The sequence below is a fragment of the Frankliniella occidentalis genome, unplaced genomic scaffold (assembly GCF_000697945.3).
Source record: "Frankliniella occidentalis isolate FOCC.00 unplaced genomic scaffold, Focc_3.1 Scaffold45, whole genome shotgun sequence".
NCBI lineage: Eukaryota > Metazoa > Arthropoda > Insecta > Thysanoptera > Thripidae > Frankliniella > Frankliniella occidentalis.
The window spans coordinates 1,131,759-1,145,192 of NW_026267175.1; the positions used below are offsets into that span (position 1 = coordinate 1,131,759).

Here is a 13,434-nt window from a genome sequence, read left to right on the forward strand (position 1 = left end):
GTCTGGTGCGTACGAGACGTTCGGCCCGCGCGGCCCGCGGCTTGGCGGCTTCCCCCTTCCGGCGGCGGCGCGTCCCGCCATCGCCCCCATCGCCCTTGTCCTCCCCCTCCCACCTGGCGGCGTTGGCGGCGGGGAGTTTGAAACAGTCGCGCGGGACAGGCCCAAGGCATGGCGAGGTTCGACTCGGGGATAAGAAGAGAAACAGGCCGTTTGTGAGGAAGCCATTTTTAATTATAGCAGTTATACAGCAGGTACAAAGCTGGTAAAATACTCGAAAGACCCTCACGGTCTTGTCCTGATACAAACTCTCTGCCAAAAAAAGCTTAAAAATTCAATCCTACTTGATTACAAGATGTGTACCAAATCCCAGGGTATTTTGCAAATTAATGATTATATCTATGAAGCTTTGGCATTTTTTTTTTTTCATTTTTTCAAAGCTGTGCATTAAACATAGGGGATCTTCAGGGATGGCAAGGCAAATGCTGAACGAATTTCAGTCACTAGCGACTATGAGGAAGAATTAACAGAGTACAATAATCAATATAAATGATAAGGCTTTACAAAACAACAACAATTTTCTTAGAAACTAAAGCTAATATGTATATAGAACATATATCTTTCAAACATGACAAAATTTTGATTTCACTTGTAAAATAATATCCATTTTTAAAAATAACTGAGCATGATACACAGTAAATACGGATTGAAAAAATCTACATTAAAAGTTGATGAAATCGGATGATGATTCATTTTCCTCCTGCAAATACCCCATGCAATCAAACTTCACAAGTTTGAGGTATTAACAAAACTGTAATCGTGTAACATACTGGATTAAAAATTAGTAATACATAAAAGATACCAGTCTCACTTAGTGAAAATGACAGTTAACAGCTAAAACAAGTTATACTTGAACTGCTGATTTGTCCTCACTCAACACCATCAAAACAAGATAATGATACTTATATAAAACAGGCGAACAGCATGTAAATAAAGTGATGATTTAGATCAATTTGCACATGTTTCACAAATACACACCATCCTCACAATCTACAACTCATGAGATGTCAATTATAGTACTTTAAAAGAAAACAGTCCTTTTTGGTCAAGTGTTGAACCTAAAAGTATTTGTTTTTAACACAAGCAATAAAATTGTTTAAATGTACATGTCCTTGTGACTCAAGTTTTTTTTAGATACTCCTGTAACAGATAAGCAATAGAATTTGCCAATGATAAACTACTTTTAAAATGTTTTAAAAGATGAAAACTTTGCATACAACACCAATATGGGTGGAGTACAAGGGTGTGAAAAGTTATATACACATATGTACATAGATCATCAACTAACAAATACCACATACCAGTCATTGGTTTAAAAATATAGTATTCTTAAAAGGTACGATTTAAATACATATTAAATGCTTCCAACAAATATACTTTGCAAAAACACATACCTACATATAATATAGTTAGTAAAAGGTGCTACTCTGAGTTATATCGCAGCACTGTGCAGAACATGAATAGACAATGTGAATACACAACAAAGCATTATCATTAACTATAGAACCATTCATTCATAACAAAACACATACATTCAACAAAGCAATTCAATTTTTTCTGAAATGCTTGAAAGAATTCAGTACAGTTTAAGATATTAAAATATTTTAAAACCATAACAAATAAAAATTTAAGAACTTGGGTTGAATTTTGAACATTGTGGACCTGATAACCACTCCCAACTTCACTTTAGCTGTTTAAGTGAAGCAATGTTAAAAATCAGACTTGCATTCAAAATTGAGATCCTTGTACACTTCCATGAACAGAGAGTGTAAAGTAAGGTGAGGCTGAAATCCAATTATATTGTTGTACAGTCATTAGATTAGTTGTGATGTGAGATTTAACCAGATTTAACAACTAAAGCTTGGTTTCAGTGATTAAACAAATAGTTATTTTCTTAAAAGCTTTTTTTCTTTTTCTGTCCAAAAATCTTGCAACAAGTTTGGAACAGAGTAGTATCTCTTTTGCGCCGCCTCCAGGCAACACGGTCTGCAATGGTTTCATTGCCATCAGTGCCTCCTGTCTCCCGCCTTGTACTGAACTCCCGCCTTGCATTTACTTTTCCAATGACCTCATTCAGGCAGTGCCTAGTATGCGGTGCAGGTTGAGAGGCTGATGGCGAAACTGTTAGTCATCTAACATATGTGGATTTTTGAGTCCTTCTTAGTGTCCTTCTTTGGGTGCTGAAACACACATGAAGATGGCTGTCAAGGTAGTGAAACAATGTGACAATGAAAAGGTCTTCATATTATTAAATGCAGATTGGATAAAAACACAACCCTACGCATTTTGAGGACTAATTCAGAAATTGAAAGAAAATATGTACAGGAAAAGCAAATTCTTGACAAGCAGGGTAGGGTAGGGTCAATTCACTGATGAATCAACTTCACCAAACAAGCAGCTCTGTCCCATAAACCACCAGTTAGTAAATTCATTTTGCACTTCTATCTACAGGGTGAGGTTTAAGGGGTAAACATAATTAGGACGAACAAAAATTTGATGTTTGAGTTGCAAAACTTTGTCAAATGAACAAAATGGGATAGGAACAAGGATAGAAAAAAAATCATTCAATAGGGTGAAATGTTAAAATATATTTACAACAGAGAGGAATTGGGTGAAAGGGGTAGCGGGAAGTCACAGCATTTCATAAAATCAAACATCCCAAGGAAGTTTGACATCCAAATAAATAGTTCTATGCGACTGACCTTCATGGTACAAAAAGGTAAAGACAAGGAAGAAAACTCTTGCAATTAGAATAAAGCAAAAGTTAATTGTTACATTAAAAAAATTCATATCAAAAATAAGTTACAAATAAAAAAAATCTTTGTATGAAAAATACATACTATTCTAAAAATAAAAATAATTGTATGTACTTTAAGCAAAAACAAAAGTACAAAAGGTGTTTAAAATGTGCGATGTAGTGCTCTTACTACAGTGATACCAAAATCTAAACATTACATAAGAAATGTTCACTATTAAGACATATAAAACTAAAATATTACAAACCACATGAGTCTAGATATTGTATTCCCTAAAAGAAGCATGGATGAATCGATGTAGAGAAACCCACATGAGATCAAAAGGAGACAGCCAATTTACATTTATCTTAGGACTACAAAAACTACACATAAGAAACTTCATTAGATAAGCAGCAGAATGTTTGAAGTTAAAAGGAGACAATAAGGTGCAGACTGCACTATTTAATCCGAATATTTGCCAGGCACTCTGTTAACCACACAATGGCAAGATCAGTTATGTTCCGGGAGTTTTTAAGCTGTATAAGGCAAACAAAATAGAAGCATTAGACTTTGAGGATAAAATTCTTTGTGACTCTTACCAAGTCTATAAAAATCACATATCACCAATTGGACAACACTGGGTGAAGTTCAGTGTCATGATATACACAATATTCTGCTGGTGGACTATATTAGCTGGTCATAACTACAGTAATATGATATGAAATAGAATGCAGGAGTCAGTGCAATGAATAGTTTGTTTTGAATCCTCAAAATCAGACAAAGGGAAGCTACAGTGATAGGAAATAAGATCTACATGCAGGTGATTAAAATGGCATGCAGCAGAGAGGTGATACCTTGCTACAATTTGCTCACAACAGATCCATCATCCAAAACCCACCGCACACTTTCACAAGTTAAGCCTACATTTGCATGTTACTTAGAAAACAGTGAGCCGAACGGTCACTTACTGACGAAGAGCTCCAAACCGTGATAGTTTGTCAGAGCCCAGGAGACCTGACGGAGCCTGATGATTTATGAGAGTAGATGCTGATGATAGAGAACTTGCACAGCGCGATGTGGGAGACGACTGAGATCGCACAGTATGCATGGAGAGAGACTGAGTCACGGCACTCCTATTGGTGTTGAGAGGCCGTGAACTTCCATACAAGGAGTTCAAAGGCAAAGTTCTGACAGAAAGATAAGAAAGCAACTTAGACACCAAACAGGACAGAGATCGCAAGAATGAAAGGAAGACATAAGAAGTACATAAGTACATTAACATCAACAAATCAGGTAAAAAGTTTCTTTAAAAAATAAAAATAAACTTATATCTGACACCATATCACACAGGCGTTTGTAAGAACAGCATGACACAAAAAGACATGATTGATATGAATGTGTTCAAAGGTCTAAATCAATCAAAAATAAAACACACAGATACCAGACCCTTCATGCAATATATTTTCCTAAGCCAGAGTGTTATTTTTCTAAGAAAAATTGAATTTGACATTCTACCTAAATGCCACGTTTCCAAAAAGCAATATAGTAATATAGTCCTCTCAAATTCTCACCTTTTAGTAGTGCTTGTCGCAGCAATTGTTCGGGTTGTACGTTTCACTCCCTCACAAGAGATCCCTAAAGATGATAGTGATTTGGGGGCCTTGATTGGGGACACAGCAGCAAGTTGAGAATTTGACTGAGAAGAGTCATTACGAAATGTTTGACTCATGGCACGAGTGTGTGGTCTACCACTTCCAAACCTATAACAAGTAAATTTTTATTACTTAACTTCAACAAGTTAAAGTTGAACTGACAAAAATAAGACACTTCAAAACTTACAACAGAGAGGGTGTTGCCATGGAGAGTGACCTGCTGTGATTTAACTGACGCTGGGCCTTGATGTGATTCAGCGTGTCACCTTGAGTTATCTACAAAAAAAAATTAAAAATTAAAATTTCCGGCGAAGTTTTTTTTTTCAGCCTTGTAAGCTACGAGCTTGTAATCATTCAGGGTAGTTCTCATTAGATATACTGTTCAGAAAACACTAAATAGATAGACAGATAGATACCTTCAATATGTTATTGGAAACTGGTACTCTAGTGGTGCTAGTTGTAGTATTAAAATCACTGTTTTTGTTCTCGTCAGTCTGGTCATCCAACTTCATAGTATCAACCCTCTTCAGAATACGAAGTACATTGTCAACTTTGTTGTCTTCATTTGCCTTGTTGAGGGATGCACTTCGGTTGTCACAAACTTCTTGGTTTCTGTGTTCAAATGCCCTCTCATTCAGTTCCTTCAATTTCAAACTGTACACAGGATAGGAGGGTAAAGGAGTAGGGCCATGCTCACGTCGGTACAAATCACCCTGTGTCCACATTTTAGACTGTTTCCTGAGTAAAAAATTTGTCAAAATAAGATTGTAATTGGAGCAATGAATATGATGGACTCAGTGACAATTCATCTCACAATAGTATGGAATTACTTACTCTTCTAACCACTGTTGCTGGTGACCTATTATAGAACCTGGTCTACACAATCTAATCCATGCAATAGTCTCTCTCGCACTTAATCCGTAGTGTTTCATAATATAGCATCCAATGAGAGATCCAGTTCGCCCAAGTCCAGCTGTAAAGATACAATCAATAAGTCAGATACAAAGAAAGATCTGTTTTGGAATTATGAACTATTAGCTCCACTTTTACACTTTTCTTGTTTGCCTGTGCTGGGAAGGTGCTGGGAAGGGTGGTGAAGTGAAGGGGAGAGCTCCTAATATACATCCATCATAAACATGTCAAACACTCACCCTTGCAATGCACAGCAACTGCTCCTTTGGCATTCTCAACAATAGTTAAGAACTGGTTTAAGATTTGATCACTTGGAACACTTCCATCCACAAAGAACAAGTCTTTGTGATCAAATCCAGCATTATTGAAATCATTAGCATCATACAGCTTTTTATTTAGTCTGATAATTGTAGTCACATTGTGTTTTCTAAAGTAAGTGAAGTATGATGATGGTGAATGTATAAAATAACCTGGAGCCAAAAAATGTCTTTAAATACACTGATACATGTATGTCTTAACATATTACATATAATCTTTGTTAACTATAGTTAACTTACCATCTTCAATCTTGCTTTTGGCATGTGGGCCACAAAATGCTATGAATTTTTGTGGCACTATCCAGTTGAAATCTCCATTCTTCACTCTCTGCAAAATGAAACAATGCAGATGCTTGAGTTAATGACATGGAAGTAAACATTGGTAAAGAAATTCCCAGTAAAAGTAAAACAGGAAAATACAGTGAGCTGATTATTTTGTACCAAAACATTAAGTTACCTCGTAATGTTCGTATTCCTTCACATCAAAATCATCAAAATTGAAAAATTGACGCTTGTGTGTTTCATAGACACCACGAAGACAGTCCATAAGAGTGACACTGTACAAAGGAGCACCTAATGAGGCATCCCTGGAAAAGGAAATACAAAATTGCCATGAAACAGTTTATTGATGCACTATAGTAGTTTCAGGAGCAACTGTCAAGACTACTTCACCTGAATGATATGAATGGTGGACTTGACCCACTCGTTAACTCCACATATGCTTCATCAGGTGTTCTTTTCAGATAAATGATCTGTCAAATAAAATTTCATTTATGGGTAGTCTGATCATTTAACCATAAAACAGTTACATGTAAGTTTATAAGAGAACAACTGAACATACTGAGAAAGAACCAATCAGGTATGCTGCATTCACTCTCTTTTGAGGTTCAGTGGACGTGAAATGCACAATTTTCTTCTTTGATGGAATGCTCTATGACACAAAATCACTGGTTACACATTTTCTTGGGTTTCAAAATATAAGTTCTATGGTACTCTCAATTACCTGCAGTTTCTTGTTTAATTTTTGGCAGTATCTATAGAGCATTGCCAAATTGTAAGGACCAAAGTCAGCAAAGAAATTTTCATAAATAAGTTCATCATCAATTGAAAAGTAATGGGTGTTTTCGGTCGATCTGGGTTTGGTACATGACTGTAGTGTTACAAAGTAGAGGCGATCTGGAATTCAACAATATTATTTAAGCATTGAGATATATTCAACTCTTAAACCGTTTGTACACAGTTTTAAACTCTGGGAGGGTACTGCTCTCACCTTTAATAAATTCTGAAGCACAAACTAATACACCACTACTGTCATCCATGTTTGTTGATGATAGTGTCTTTCACAAAGCTATCTTGTTGGCTTCCTGAAATTGAAGAAAATATTAATACATACACCACCATTCTTATAAGTTCTTAATTGACAATTGACATGAACTGGAGCGTCAATTTAAAAATAAACAGTAATGTAAGCAAACTTGAGGGATAGGTTAGATTGAACCTTGTAAATCTTCCATTACATATTATATTAGACATAAAGCTCAAATTACAGATCATACTCTTAACACAGCTTGATGTGGATTATACTTCAGTGAGACATTGTGACAAGAGACAAGAGAAAATTTTAGAGAGGCTCATAATGGCTCATGATAAGCACAGAAGAAAACAGACTAATATATCCTTAGAAATCAGACACAAATACACTTTTCCACAGAAGTGTGTGGGTGTTGTGGGGGCCCATGGGTGGACCACCACAAATCAGAGATTGGCTCAGAAAGCTATGACGGGGGAATGAGCAGCAGTGTAAAGTACTTCAGGAAGAAAAATAATCTTGGGAGCCGGTAGTTAACTTAGATACCCTTACATAAACGTCTGTAACTGTACAGAATGTATCCGTAGGAATTTCTCACGATCGAGTAACAAGGCTTTACTGACCCTCATAATTCCACTACTTATTTACCTCTGCAAAGCGCAATACACACCAAAACAAATCGGAAATAGCTTATTTACATGCAAAAGAAATGAAAAGCCCCAAGTAAACTTTTGCCACTGGCAAATTATCGTTGCAGACCAACAGGAGTACGACGTACATTTGAATGAGATCAAAATAACGGAAAACCCAACGAGGGCAAAAAGTTGACACGTAAATACAGACGGTTTTCTTCACACCAAGAGAATCTAAATGTAGCTAACCTGGACTAAAATACTTCCGCGTTCCTTGGAGATTTTGGAAGCTTTGCAAATCGAAGAAACTTGTTTACAAACACTAACAATTACTTATTTACAAATTTATGTTCCACGGATGCTGCCGCCTACACGGAACGATAAACAAGCCTCAAAAAGCCTACGAAACAAATCGGACTTTTTTTCTTCTCCCTATCCTGTTTAGTACACAGCTATCCAACTTAAAAAGCTAAAGAAGATAAATACGAACTGATCACATTTCGTGATCCGTAGTCTTGTGTATTTTTTATCAACCGAAAACTTAGGATTTTGTTCAATTTTGAGATATTCAGCGTCTGCTTGTTTAAATTTTGAGAAAAAATCGAGAGAACAGGGAACAGTAAGTTGGTAGTTTTGACTGCACCGAAAAAAACCACAACCAATCACGACGCCGTTGTCAGATTTGAAAATCGTAACCACCGAAGCGAAGAGGATTGTTTATATGCGTGGTTTATGGCTCTCAATGAATCAAGTGTTTGTTATTTAGCACTAAACAATGCAAAGGGAAAATGCCCCGGTTGTGCCTTTTCGGGCAACTCGTCTCGTAAGTAACATACCGTACTGGGTTTAGTTTTCTTTTTATAAAATTTTAAAGTAAACTGCAATTATGTATGTCTCTGGTAACACATAGCCACCTGCTGTTAGCTCACAAGTTTAATTTGGAACTCATGACTTTCCGCTGTTGTATCACAATACTCTTCTTCAAGATCTTTTTCCTTCTATAAGTGTCTTTAATGGATCTTGCCCTGCTTCATTCTCACTTCTCAAATTCTAAACAAACACTTTGATTAGTATTCACCCTGTTAACCAAGACAACGATGTTCATCGTGTTTCAGTGGGATGAGGCTATCAAGCTTTTTACCAACGGAATGCCAACAAAACGACATCGTAGCAACATGAAGGTTTATGAAAACTGCTTCACTGGCTCAGAAGCTGTAAAATGGTTTCTTCATGCTCTAGAGATGAACCCTCATTTCAATACTGTTATCACACAAGAGAAAACAATACAGTTGCTTAGCAAATTCTTTGAAGAAGGTATCTTTGTTAGAGCCAAAGAATCATCCCGTCAAGGTCCGGATCGGTTCAAACTTCAAGGAATCTATCAGTAAGTAAATAGCAGGTGGCCCCTTCTGGTCTGTAGCTAAGTAACCCTGCCTACGGAGCATACATGTAATGTATAATCTGTTACTTCACAGAATGGGGAGCAACAGACCCCAGTATACGGCCAGAACACCTCTCTCTGCTAAACACAGCAGTTTCAACAATCAAAAAGGAGAAAACTGGATCCGAAAGAGCTTAAATCGTGAAACATTAACAGAATATGAAAACTTGCCTAATGTCAAGAAATCAAGTGACAACATTATTAATAACCATGCTACTTATCAAAATATGCCACCAATTAAACAGCGGCTGTTTATAAACTCAGAAACTGATAAACCTAATAATGTGCCCCATGTTCCAAGTTCAGTGAAGCTTCAAAGTGAAGGTTCTCAGAAGAGGGTTGCACAACACCCAATTCAGTTTCTAAAGCAATATTCCCAGCTACAAGATCAGAGGGAAATTCGACCACAAACTCAGCCATACACGCCTCCAGAAACTGATGACATTTGGAGAAAAGTTTTCATTGGAAGGTTTGTACTTATCATGGTTTCTAACTTCTGCACCATTTCAAGCATATCTTATTTCTGTGATTTTGTTTAGGTTGCAGGCTCTTCTCAAAGATGTAGATGTATCAGGGCTGTTTTGGCCATGTGCTGTAATACGCTGTCAGTGGCTGGAGCAGAATTGTTGTATTCTAGATGACTCGTCTCTTGCCAAATTGCCTCCCTGGGTAACAGCTGCTTCTAGTAGGCTCATGTTAGGTTTGTGTTTTGCACCAAAATCCTGAATTTTAATTGTATCATTCACTTCCTAGAATAATTTACTTATCTTCCTTTTTATCATTTTTCAGCCCTTGCAGACAAGAGCCTGAACCGAAGTGTTGTAAATTCTGATATAGAAGCTGATGTAAGTGCCATCGAAGCATTTTTCTCTAATTTGCCAACTCCTTTAATTCCAGCTGACTTAAGTGCTATATTTCAAAGAGTATTTTTGCATCTGGAGTTATCTGTAAGTACTGTTAATTTTCTAAACTAAATAATTGTATTGCATTTTCACATTATGCAAAACTGGTAAATTGTGTTGTGTCTAGGCTTCATCATTTCAGGAAGAGGATGCCTTGTCCCACCATTCACTCTCTACTTTATCGAAGAGGTGAGTAAAATTTCCTTTCTGTGAAAACAATATGCTTTCTTTTGTTTCAGATTGGTTGTGTGTAATTATTTGTTCTTCAATTCATTTCTTTTTTCTTTTAGCCGGGCAAGCAGCTCAAGCAAGTTATCTGATGATTTCAAGTGTACTCTACCCCCTAATACATGTTATGAAACTGCTTTCACTTCCGAAAGTCCAATCACTAGAATTGTTCCGCAATCATCATTTGACACCCTCCATTTGCCTACTCGCCCTGCATCTGCCTGCTCTCCAATGAAACGAAATGCAAGTGCTCCCAAGCTTCTTGAAACTTGCCTTGGAGCTGACTTGCCCTACAATCAATCTACTTATAAAAGATCAATTTCCTCATCAAATAATAGCAAGTTTTCAACCATTGATAGTAGGTGTCGGCTCCCCAAATCTCAATCCAAAAGTGATTTGACTGGTAGATCTATGATTGGTAAAGCATATAAATCTTCAGCTTTATCTGATACTGAGGAATCAAGAATCAAGCACAGCTGTGGAAAGCTTACTGTAATGGATAAAACTCCTCCTCTGCCACCAAGACATGTGATCAAACCCCCACCTATTCACCGGAATACTTCAAAGAATGTCAAAGTATTGATTATTTTTGTTTTTATGTTCATAGTTGATTTCCTTGAAATGTAAATTTTAAGCCAAGCTGACTACTTTATCTACGTATTCACAGACAAAGCACAGTCGCAGTAACTCAGGTGGCTACATCAACCTCGCCATGCAAGATTCTTTCGAGGGCGCAGATTATGATCACAAAGAGCTTGACATTGAAGCAGCAATGGAGACGTTACAGAAGTTAATGATCTGCAGTCAAAAGCCCTCTCAACACTCTCCTCGTAAAGGTATTGCTCATTTCCTTGTTCTATGAGTCATGGTCATGAAATGATTGTGTATTTTAGTTTTGGGACTGATGTAAGTTACTTCTTCTGCTTTATTGACAGAGGGTGCAAAAAGTATGCACTATAGATCTGCAAGCCTCTCTAATGCTCAAACCAATGGAACAACTAATGCAGTGGGAATGCGCAGAAGCCAATCCTGTTGGTCACAGGATATGAGCAATGTCAGCTTATCATCATACCACACAGCCATATCATCAACTTCATCTTTAGATAGCACAAGCTCTGGCTCCAATACCTCTTTAAACTTGACTGCTGGCTGTGAATGGGGCTGGGATTGGGGATCTGGTGCTGAACAAACAGGAGTGGCTGTTTTCAGATTGCTAATGCTTCTTGTCAAGCCTCAAAGTCGAGCTCAACTGCAACTTTTGCTAAAGCTAATGGGCCTGTTGCCATATCAGTGCCCTTACACTACCTTAAAAGTAAGTAACACAAGACCCTTCATTTCTATCATGGCTGTACCTTTAAATTCTGTTACTGTTATAATGCTATGTTGTAGGTCTTAGACATGTTTACATCTTTCATCATTCAAGGAGGAGATGAGGATGTTACATCTCGCCTCTTGGGATTTTTAGTGAGACACCAGAAAGAAATTTTCAATTCCCCACAAGAACTTGTATCAGAGGTGCAACGAGAGAGGAAAGCAAAAATAAAACAGAAGGTAAGACAACTGCTATTTTTAGATCTGTTAGTTCATAAATTACAGTATTTTGTTTCCTATTGCTCTAGAGTCTTTTATATCTACCCTTACTTCTTGCGTTCTTGCAAATAAAATAAAAAAAAATATTGCTCAACATTGTGGTGTCAAGTCTCAAAACTTACCTTCTAGAGGTGACTCAAATTTCAATCCAAATTTCTTACGCATGATGAATTCAATTTAGTTAGTAGCTTAAGGTAAAAACATAGAGGCTTTCTTTCATTCAATTTTTATCTATCTTTGTTTTGACTAGATACAAAAATAGGTTTTATCTCCTAACTTTTTTTCTCTTAAATCTTGGTAGCTATTTGCTCTTGATTTAGTTTTCTCATCAGTTCTTCTTAAAGTTGAATTTGCTTATTTTTTTATTATAGATCATTTATTGTATTGTTCTTGGTGTTGGTAGCACTGTAGTTGTAGCATGGTGTGTGGGCGTGTGTTTGTGTCCCTCAGGAGAGGGGTGCCGTCACATTCTGTGAGCGCGTGTCTCTTCTACAGTTTGAAGAACAGAAGCTGACAACTTCGCAGAAGGCCCTGGCTGAACTTTTGGACCAAATCGTTGCCGATCAGAAGCTGAACACAAAGGAAAAAAACAAAAAATTAAAAATGGTTAGTATAAATCTTAAATATTGTAGTGTTTGTGCTGTCTTATATCTGTAATTACTATTTGCTTTTATCTTTTTCTTTTTAGTTCAAGGAGTCTTACCCTCACATATACTCAATGAGATTCCCTCAACCTGAAATGGTGACCTTTAAGAGACGCAACAAGTCTATTCTTCAACTTGCTCGTTTACGTAGTTTGCGAGTGTAATAGTTATTTATTTTAGACTAAATTAAAAGGAAACTCTGTTGTAATACACACACAAAAATAATCGCAAATTACTTGTTTTAAATGTATTGTTTACTCTATTATATAAGTGATGTTTCAAAGACAAATTTGAAAATTTCCTTATGGTGCTCTAGAAATGTACAAACTGAGTGTAATCTGAATGGGCTGTATACATTGGCATTCCTTTTGAGGACTACTTAATAAATTATCCTCAAGTGATTTATAACTTTTTCAATTGGCATTGTAATGGTATGATAGCTGTTATTGATTGAAAGTTTTATGCTTATTTTTATATATTCTGCATCAACTGATGCTGCTGATGAGGTGATAAAAGTCTGAGTGATTGCTAGTATATATTATTGTCTCATTCCATCTATATGTGTATGTGCCTGCTAAAATTAATGCCTTGTTGTGAGAAAAGTATTATTTTTTGTATTAGAGAATGTTTTATGATAGCTTTAAAACCTGTTACACATATTGTCTATGATGAATATTGTTGGTTTGTCAAATCTTTTTAACTTCCCATGTAATTAAAATGACTCACTAATACTACACGTGTTCCCTTTTAATTCGAGAGCCTCTAATAATTTGCCCAGGTTCAAGTTTAAAGCTGCTAGCACTAGCAGAGTGGGCGAGTCATGAGCTATCCAGAGAGCTCCTGTCCGTCTTGAAGCAACAGCCTCGTCACCGACTAGGCGAGGCGGACCGGGCCGCGGAGCTTTGTGTCCATACTGCAAGGGTTGCGTAGGAGCAGAATAACTGGCGAACCAGTCGAACAGCGCGCTGACTGTGCTCCGGTTAGGGCGGGCTGCCTAGGCTCTCGGCGGAGCGGT

The 13,434-nt window shown here is 37.0% G+C and overlaps 2 protein-coding genes across 4 annotated transcripts; one reads left to right on the forward strand and one right to left on the reverse strand.

The window, feature by feature from the left end:
* Positions 1-209: 209 nt before the first annotated feature.
* LOC113208295 (dual specificity protein phosphatase CDC14C) lies at positions 210-8,031 on the reverse strand. Its single transcript, XM_026425240.2, has 14 exons — positions 7,864-8,031; positions 6,944-7,037; positions 6,677-6,849; positions 6,515-6,604; positions 6,346-6,425; positions 6,131-6,260; positions 5,914-6,001; positions 5,596-5,826; positions 5,279-5,417; positions 4,861-5,182; positions 4,632-4,720; positions 4,364-4,552; positions 3,761-3,979; positions 210-2,237 (listed from the first exon to the last, which is right to left on the reverse strand). The coding sequence occupies exons 2-14, from the start codon at positions 6,990-6,992 to the stop codon at positions 2,186-2,188; spliced, it is 1,851 nt and encodes a 616-aa protein (XP_026281025.1). The 5' UTR covers positions 6,993-7,037; positions 7,864-8,031; the 3' UTR covers positions 210-2,185.
* A 241-nt stretch (positions 8,032-8,272) lies between these two features.
* On the forward strand, positions 8,273-13,153 carry LOC127749312 (DEP domain-containing protein 1A-like). Of its 3 annotated transcripts, none has more exons than XR_008011075.1 (12): positions 8,273-8,437; positions 8,730-8,998; positions 9,090-9,524; positions 9,595-9,755; positions 9,845-10,002; positions 10,085-10,146; positions 10,248-10,761; positions 10,853-11,021; positions 11,121-11,497; positions 11,575-11,736; positions 12,179-12,381; positions 12,464-12,611. XR_008011075.1 is itself a non-coding variant. In XM_052266990.1 (12 exons), exons 1-12 carry the CDS (start codon positions 8,390-8,392, stop codon positions 12,581-12,583), a joined length of 2,631 nt encoding a protein of 876 aa, XP_052122950.1. In that variant the 5' UTR covers positions 8,273-8,389; the 3' UTR covers positions 12,584-13,153. The 3 variants fall into 3 exon arrangements, 2 of the variants coding, with proteins under 2 accessions (XP_052122950.1, XP_052122951.1); XM_052266990.1 differs by having other exon boundaries at positions 12,226-12,381; positions 12,464-13,153; XM_052266991.1 differs by having other exon boundaries at positions 12,271-12,381; positions 12,464-13,153.
* Positions 13,154-13,434: the final 281 nt, after the last annotated feature.